The sequence below is a fragment of the Austrofundulus limnaeus genome, unplaced genomic scaffold (assembly GCF_001266775.1).
Source record: "Austrofundulus limnaeus strain Quisiro unplaced genomic scaffold, Austrofundulus_limnaeus-1.0 Scaffold1991, whole genome shotgun sequence".
In the NCBI taxonomy this organism is placed as follows: Eukaryota; Metazoa; Chordata; class Actinopteri; order Cyprinodontiformes; family Rivulidae; genus Austrofundulus; species Austrofundulus limnaeus.
Window position 1 is genome coordinate 4,007 of NW_013954393.1, and position 8,119 is coordinate 12,125.

Consider the following 8,119-nt stretch of genomic DNA (forward strand, 5'->3'; position numbering starts at 1 on the left):
AAATTGCAGGCATATATATAGAAAAAAAACACTTTTAAACAGCTGTACACTGTAGTGACTTCTATGCATGAAAGGGTTAATATAATTATTTTTTATGATTCCATTATTTAACCAGGAAAGTTCCACTGAGACTAAAACCAGTTTTCAAAGGAGTCCTGGCCAAGAGGCAGCAAAAGTTATACAATAATTACACATAGTTACACAATTAAAATAAAACTATGGGAATATATATTTCACATGGCACTTTTTGATATGCTTCACAATAACGTTTGTAATGAGTAACTTTAACATACTTGCATTTCTGACTGTCTTTTGTAAGATAAATTAGTTTGTTTATATGGTGTCAACTCACAGCAAGTCATTTTATGGTGCAATACAAAATAATTAAATACAACACAGATAAATGGACTCAATTCTAATTCTATTCAGCTTCATTTATATGTAATTACATTCAATCCAATGCAATACAGTTGCTTTTCAAGACAGTTCAGGCACAACTCAGTCCCTTCAGTCTAATACAGAGTTAAATACAAATCCAACTAAGTAAAAATAGATTTCAGTAATATCGGTGTATTGTTTATTCTCTCAAATATTATTAGATGAATATTTTAGAATATCACTATTTAGGCGTATCAACACAGATAAGAACATACAAATGTACCATGTGTCTCAGCGTCTAGAGTCCTGGTCTATATTTATTTGCTTTTCATTAAACTTTTTTTTGCATTTTATTTTTTTATTTTTTTATTTAAAATCTATTTATGTTTTCTTTCACATATCACTAATTGTTCCCTATTGCAATGGCAAACTATTATTGTGTACCATGGATTTTATTTTTCATCTTACATTTTCTGTTACTTTTACTGTTGAGATGGAAGCAGGTGAAACAGTGAGGCTACAGGGAGCGTAATGGGTTTATTGTTTTTGTCTACACGTCCAGGGGAGGGGTGGGACAGTGGGTGTGTTGGTTTGGACACGTCCAGAGAAATAGTGGGCATATTGGTAGAAGGATGTTAGAGAGGTGCAGCTGCCAGGAAAAAGACAAAGAGGAGACATGAAGAGAGGACATGGAGATAGATGGAGTGAGGACAGAGGACAGAGAGAGAAGACTTCCTTGAAAAAGTCACCCCCTCGCTCCCTGGTAAGTAAATAAATTACGACATGTTACCGCCATCTAGTGGCCAGATGAAAAAAACGCATACAATGACGTGTTGTCGTAAAAACAACGCCGCGCGGCTGCAAGGTTTTACGACGGCAAAATTGTAGTTCGACTTGGATATGATGGCTACCTCGTTGATTTGTAGCGAAACACAAAGCAGGTAAAACAAATTTACAGTGTGATTCAGGAAACGATGTTTAAAGTTTTTAATTGTAGCTTTTGAACGAGAGACACTCGGTCTTTGTCTTACAGCTTACGACATGTTTAACATCATGTCTCGGTCTTATTTGTCGTTTCAGAGTGAGTTCAGTGCTAAACAGAGATGTGAAGCAGTATGGCAAAAAATACATGTTCGATAAGAATGAAGAAACATGCTGGAACTCAGACCAGGTACAAACAAACAAACAAACAAACAACATGTCCATGTAGGTCTTTTTCTCAGATGATTTTTGAATGAAATGTGGACAAATCTGAACACAGCACGTTTTAATTTACACATCCCAATAATTCTGTCTTAAAGGCTTTCTGGTAAAGGTTGTATCTTTCTATGTTGAAGTATCAGTGTAATAATATTTTTTATTTGAGTTTATTTCAGGCTCACATCCAGTCACTGTTACTCCATTAGTCTGAGAACAAACTAACCAGTGTTCTCAAAGTTGGGGTTGGGACCCCTTCATGGGTCATGAAACATCAAGCGAGGGTCCCCAGATGATTTCAAGATATTAATTTAAATGCAAATAAATAAGTAATAGAATAATTTTTACCGTAATTAATTTCAAATACAATCTTAAATAAATTAAAGTAGTATTATCTTTATTTGGTTTATTGTTATTATGCTCATGTTTAACAGTTTTGAGCAGTTAGGTAAGCCAGTAACGTCTGGGGTTGCAAGTTTCTGCAACGGTTATTTTGTGGGTGAGGCACTAAAAAGTTTGAAAACCACTGGAAAAGAAAGCAGAACAGTTTAAAAGGGTTCAGGGTTGAAGGCCCCACAGCTTTTTCTGTTCGTCTGAAAGACAAATCTGTACTCTGGATATATTAAAACCCCTCATGTGAACCCAGAATTAATGGGACCACTTTCCTGATCAGCTTGTTCCAGTCCAAGTTTTAAATCCTGTCTCCTCCACATAAAATGAATGGAACATTATGCTGTCAAAATATGTATGTGTGAATAATTTTTATCGCACACCATTATCAAATCTGACAGTGAATTCAAAGAGAGCATTAAAAACTATTTTTAAAAGAACACTGAAGTCATGTGATTATCTCAAGTATTATAGAAATTATGGATGTTTTTGTTTGAGAAATGAAGCTCATGATTTCTGTAATTCACAGCCAAACCACTTTTATTTATAAAGCATTTAAAATAGGCCAACCAAAGTGCTGTACAATAAAACATACATAGACATGATAAGGTACATAGATCAACAAATTAGAGAATACAGAAAGACAAATACTTTTAATAATAATAACAATAACTTAGATGCCCAGAAAACAGTATAAATGATCAGAATACCAATACACAGTGAAGTTAAGAAACAAAAAAAACCTGTCAGAATCAAAGGCTGAGCTGGCAAAGTGTCAGAGCTGCAGAGGCTTTTAAAAACATTCAGAAGGATCTTAAAGTGGAACAGAAGCCTCTGAAGCTAGAGCTGGTGAGATGTGGACAATAAGRCATTTGTGACCATTGTGCCTTATTTTTATTTTTCTGTTTTTGCTCATAACTTCTTTAATGTTAAGAAATCACCAATAAATTTTCAGAAATAATTCACTTAATGCTTTTTTCTGGGAAACATCTTGTATCCTAAAAACAAAAAAGCATTACAAAATCCAGTGCGAGTAGCAGAAAAGGTATACAGTCATGTTTAAAAGGCACAGGTCACCAAACTGCAACATAAAATCAACCGGATGCGTCTTGGAAATCCATGAAATGAATACCATTTAAAAGCCATTTGTTTTCTAAACAAAGCCCCTCAACCAATGACAGCGTGKGAAAGCGACGCAGACCAGCGTCAACACGCTAAATCGTTTTCACCGTACAGGAAAAAACATACTTTGACATAACAAAATTTGGGACAAAGGCAGATAAAATAATGTAAGCTTGCCTATTTAAGGGGTCACAAAAAAATTGGGTGATTTATTTATGTTGAATTTGACGTCTGCAGGGTTTCTCAAACAGTAATTAGTGAGGACAACCTCGGTGCAGCTTTGCATGATCCGGTCACAGCGATGGGAGAAGAAATTGGCAGCCGATGACGACAATACATCAACATCCCTGTATGTGCATTAGATATTTTCAGGTTTCACGCTTGTTGATCCACAGTCACTGTCTTGCCACTAAATATTTAAATATCCATTCTTGTGATACGTTTATCTGGAATTGGTTCATTTGTGCTTTAGGAGAGGTCATGTGACTCCATGATAGTGTCCTGGGATTAGATGGGACCTAAAGTAGGGTTGGGCAATATTGGCAAAAAAAAATTAATCACGATTAATTGTAGTATTTAGCCGATAACGATTAATTTGACGATTAATCCCCTGGAGTACCTGTACACCCTTATATCCTAGACATGACCAATTTATAGGGACAAATGGCTCTTCATAAAATTCTGTTCCAAATTGTGTCAAAATTAAAGACTTCGGGCTGTGTTGATAGATAAATAAATTACAATTTTTTTTTATGTTGGTCGTATTTGAATCAGAGAGGAGCACCAAGCGGTTAGTCTGCCTAGTGGCATTAATCTTATTAATCGTCAAGTGCCAAAAATTAATCGATTAATGTTTTTCTGACGATTAATTGCACACGATACGATTATGGCCAACCCTACCTAAAAGCCCCACATGTTTAGTGTGCAGACTCTGAACGTGCTGGCTTCAGTTCTGTAGAGACGCTTGAACACAACAAATATGTCAGTGTTAAATTAAGATTATTTTGTGATAAGTCAACACCAATAGTGCCTATTTGCTGTGAAGAAACATGGAGTGTGTCTCAATTCAGGGGCTTCAGCCTAACTAGGACACGGCCCATGCAGACCACACCTTCCACAGTCCAGAAAAGCTGCATTTAAAAAGGCTGTGAAATGAGATGGAGGACATATTTTTCGTGACCACGCACCTCCCTCATTACCATAATGTGTTTTATATATCACCTACCTTCAGACTTAAAATGCGTTGGGACATTTTTTCACACATCTTTTCACTGGAGGAACAACTTCACAAACGTTACACATAGGCCTGTCACGGTAACATATTTTGCTGGAAGATAAACTGTGTCAGAAATTATTGCGACAAACAATAATATTGTTTGGTGACAATTTTAAACTAATATAATGACCCAGCGTACAAAGCTTATGGACGTTTCTGAAATTTACGCACGTAAAAAAAAAGAAAAAACATTTGACCTGACCTGGGAAAACGTAACACATTATCTGCTGAATSTGTAAAGTAACTTCCCAACTTCTCTATCTACAATTTATTCTGWRTGTGTCTTCCTCTGGGTTCATAAAATAACTGCGATCACCCTCATGCCACTTACGGAAGATTACGGAATCTGCGTAAAGTTACGTATGGACCTGGAGTGATGTTTGTGAAAACAACACACAACAATACTGAAGCTGTAACATCACTACTAATTTATCGTGTGAATAATTGATTTCTGGCTTATTGAGACAGGCCTATTTATATGTAAATAGTAAATAAAAAACATGAATAGTTTGTGTTTAGCTCCACTATCAGTACTTGTAATTGGATATTACGTAACATCTCGTTGCAGTTTGAATTGGCACAATGGGTCAGTGGTTAGCACTGAGGCCTCACAGCAAGAAGGTCTTGGGTTCGATCCCCGATCTGGACCTGGGGTCTTTCTGTGCGAAGTTTGCATGTTCTCCTCGTGCTTGCATTGGTTTTCTCTGGGTACTCTGGTTTCCAGTGACAGAAGCAACCGATAAACACAGACAGAAGGATACAGCCCCTGAATTGAGACACAGTCATCATCTACAATAAAAACACTGCAAAACCTGGTGGGGTTTGATCAGATTTGCAACCATAAAACTTTTTCTTTTTGTTTTCTACAAACATACAGTTTATATTATATTTGTTTATTTATTAGTGAAACAGTGAACTGTTCTACAGGCCCGGTCACTGTGTGTCTCATCTCTGTCAGGGTGAAAATCAGTGGGTGTTGCTGGACTTCCCTGAGTCGGTTCAGGTATCGGAGATAAAAATCTTGTTCCAAGGAGGCTTTTCAGCCAAAACATGCAGATTAGAAGGTAAAAACTTATCAGTCATACAATCTTCGCTTTCTGCATTTAAACATGAGCAGCTACTGTGACTTCWGTGTTTCCTGTAATGGCAGTTATTTTTAACTCTTGTGCTTTCTTGTAGGCTGCCTCAAGGAGGGACACTTCACAGAAATCAGCCACTTTTACCCAGAAGACAACAACTGTCTGCAAATATCCTTCAATTTCAGAAGATGTTGATATGTGTTAATGTTTTTAATGTATCGACAACCGTAATTTGTTTCTMTATGATTTTCAGGAAACGCATGAAAAACTACTAAAAACAAACCATATGACAGTTTTAAGATTCCTGATAAACTTGTTGAGTTTTAAAAAGGTGTCAATATTTAAAAAAACCTCAGTTATTTAATATGCAGCAAATTTTACCTGATTTCACTGTATTAGACAGAACTGCAATTGTTTTTTTWAAAAAATCGTAGCTTAGCTACAGCAGATATTTAAAGAAAGTTGGCATGCAGTTGCCAGAACACACTGGACTTCCTGTCCATGTTTTAGGTGGTTCAAATTAAGCATCAGACAATATTTTCTCCTCCTGCTTTTCATCATTACCTCCCGGACTTTCTGTTCTTAACTCCACACCCACAGCTTTCCCATACAGAAGGCCCCGGCAGTGGATAAAATAAAAATCCTGTTTGAGAACAGTGCGGACTTTTTTGGGAGAGTTATTGTTTATTCCTTGGATGTTTTTGGGGAAAAAACCTCATGAACTTTTTTCTTCTTCTTTTTTATTCTCTTGTGAGAGAGGAAATGAGCCCTGGTAAAGGGTACTGCAGCGACACTTGGTAAACATGTGGTGGGCTCCGCCAYCTCGTGAACCTGATGCCAACTTGGCCTCTTTTGGTCTGGATGCATTCTGCCGTCTTTTACCTCACTGAAACATAGTGCTTTGATTCATCAGTGATGGCTGCAGATTGTATGGAGTTACTGTGTGAACTGTATACACACATACTGTTCCTTAGACCTAAATAAAACAGTTTTTTTTAAATATTTTATTAAAACTTATTCACAGAAGTTTTTTTAAATTGTTTCATAAATAAAACAAATCTGCATGTTTCGCATCTCGTGTTACAAAGTTTTAACACATTGCATAAAAGCATAAAAAGCATTGCATTCATGAAGATTTAGTGCATAAATTAAAAAAGTCCRGGCAAACTCACTTCAGATGGACAGACTGGATGTTTTCCTACCATCTTACCAATCTGACAACTACATGTAGAGTTGGGAGAAGMTTCGTTCGACTGCTTTGTTTTAGTTTCATGTTGGTGGCTTGTAGAGTTTCAGGATGTGATACTCCAACACTTTCTGAACTAGAAAACAAAAAAAGAAATGTAAGCATTTATAAATAAAATGTAATGCCACTTGTGTTTTTTTTTTTTCAGAAATAAAATTCAGAATTCGTGCAGTCAGCATATTTTGACAGTTATTGTGTTAAAAATGTTCTTCAGAAATTGAAATAAAATATCAGCTGATTGCAAACCAGTTCTTGACATCTATCTGGATTTGAACTTCTGCTATGAAAAAAACTCAGCCTAATTCTAATTGATACCAGGAAACCGTTACAACTTAGTTGTAAAAAGATATTAAGTTTTTATTGCTGATGTACCTCCAGGACTTCCCAGAAGAAGAAAAAAAAATCTGCAAGACTGCAAAGATTTTCAGGCTGACAGGAACAACAGTGATTTTCAGTGAAACCAAAGTTATTTGTTTATAAAAGGCTTATTGAAACATGGAGCAGAGGCCACCTAACCAACAGTGAGATTCATGCTGTGCTTTGCTGTKTTTAATATGGGTCTATGAGGTGCCAAGTGTAAAATTGTTATATATTATAATATTTAGCTCACTTTCTCAGTGTAAAATCCTGGTTCAAAAATTTCCACTAACTTTTATTATATAGCTCACTTTTCTTGTGTTTTACAAATTTTTCACTACATGTTAAATAATATATGTCAATCAAAAAGAAAAAATAATAAGTAGGTCTTCTGGACGGGTTCTTCTTTAGTGAAACATTTCATCTCTCCTCCAAGAGACTTCATTTATATATATATAAGGCTGAGTTCACCTGAAACTCATCAGACTGAAGAAGTCTCTTGGAAGAGAGACGAAACGTTTCACTAAAGAAGAATCCGTCCAGAAGACCTACTTATTATTTTTTCTTTTTGATTTTTTTTACCTGGATTACTGAGATGCATCAGGACAAATATATGTCAATATTAAATCCTAAATCTAAATGTAGAAGTTAAATCTTAAATGTTAAATTTTACATCTTAAGTATTTCAGAATGGAATGCAGCATTTGCACAGCTCTTATGATGTCATCACCCTAAGACAAAAGAAAATGCTAACGCTGCTAATGCTTCTCAACAAGACATCAAACTTTGAGTTGTGGCCGGTGTCCGGGCTGCACTTCAAACTGCTGGACCACCGGTACTATCCATATAGTTTATAGCACATTTTGAATTTAACTTTTAAATGTCATATTTAGCAGCGTTAGTGACTGCGTTTGTCTTAGGAGGATGATGTCATAACGAGCCCTGCAACAGGAGCAAAAGCTGCATTCCATTCTGAAATACTTCAACATAAACAAACATTTAAACAGTGTTGTATAAAGTACCTCAAAGTGATACTTGAGTAAAAGTACAAGTATCTTTATCATAAAAATACTT

The 8,119-nt window shown here is 35.9% G+C and overlaps 2 protein-coding genes across 2 annotated transcripts in view; one reads left to right on the top strand and one right to left on the bottom strand.

Moving 5' to 3' along the window:
• The first annotated feature begins 1,228 nt into the window (after nucleotides 1-1,228).
• On the top strand, nucleotides 1,229-6,936 carry nr2c2ap (nuclear receptor 2C2-associated protein). Its single transcript, XM_014034148.1, has 5 exons — nucleotides 1,229-1,319; nucleotides 1,459-1,549; nucleotides 5,322-5,427; nucleotides 5,543-5,610; nucleotides 6,041-6,936. The coding sequence occupies exons 1-5, from the start codon at nucleotides 1,279-1,281 to the stop codon at nucleotides 6,161-6,163; spliced, it is 429 nt and encodes a 142-aa protein (XP_013889602.1). The 5' UTR covers nucleotides 1,229-1,278; the 3' UTR covers nucleotides 6,164-6,936.
• The window catches only part of rfxank (regulatory factor X-associated ankyrin-containing protein), a 7,281-nt gene continuing 5,029 nt past the window's right edge, over nucleotides 5,868-8,119 (bottom strand). The window contains exon 10 of the mRNA XM_014034152.1: nucleotides 5,868-6,764. Within this exon, the coding sequence (XP_013889606.1) occupies nucleotides 6,712-6,764 (53 nt within the window). The 3' untranslated portion in view covers nucleotides 5,868-6,711. The remainder of the gene's footprint in view (nucleotides 6,765-8,119) is intronic.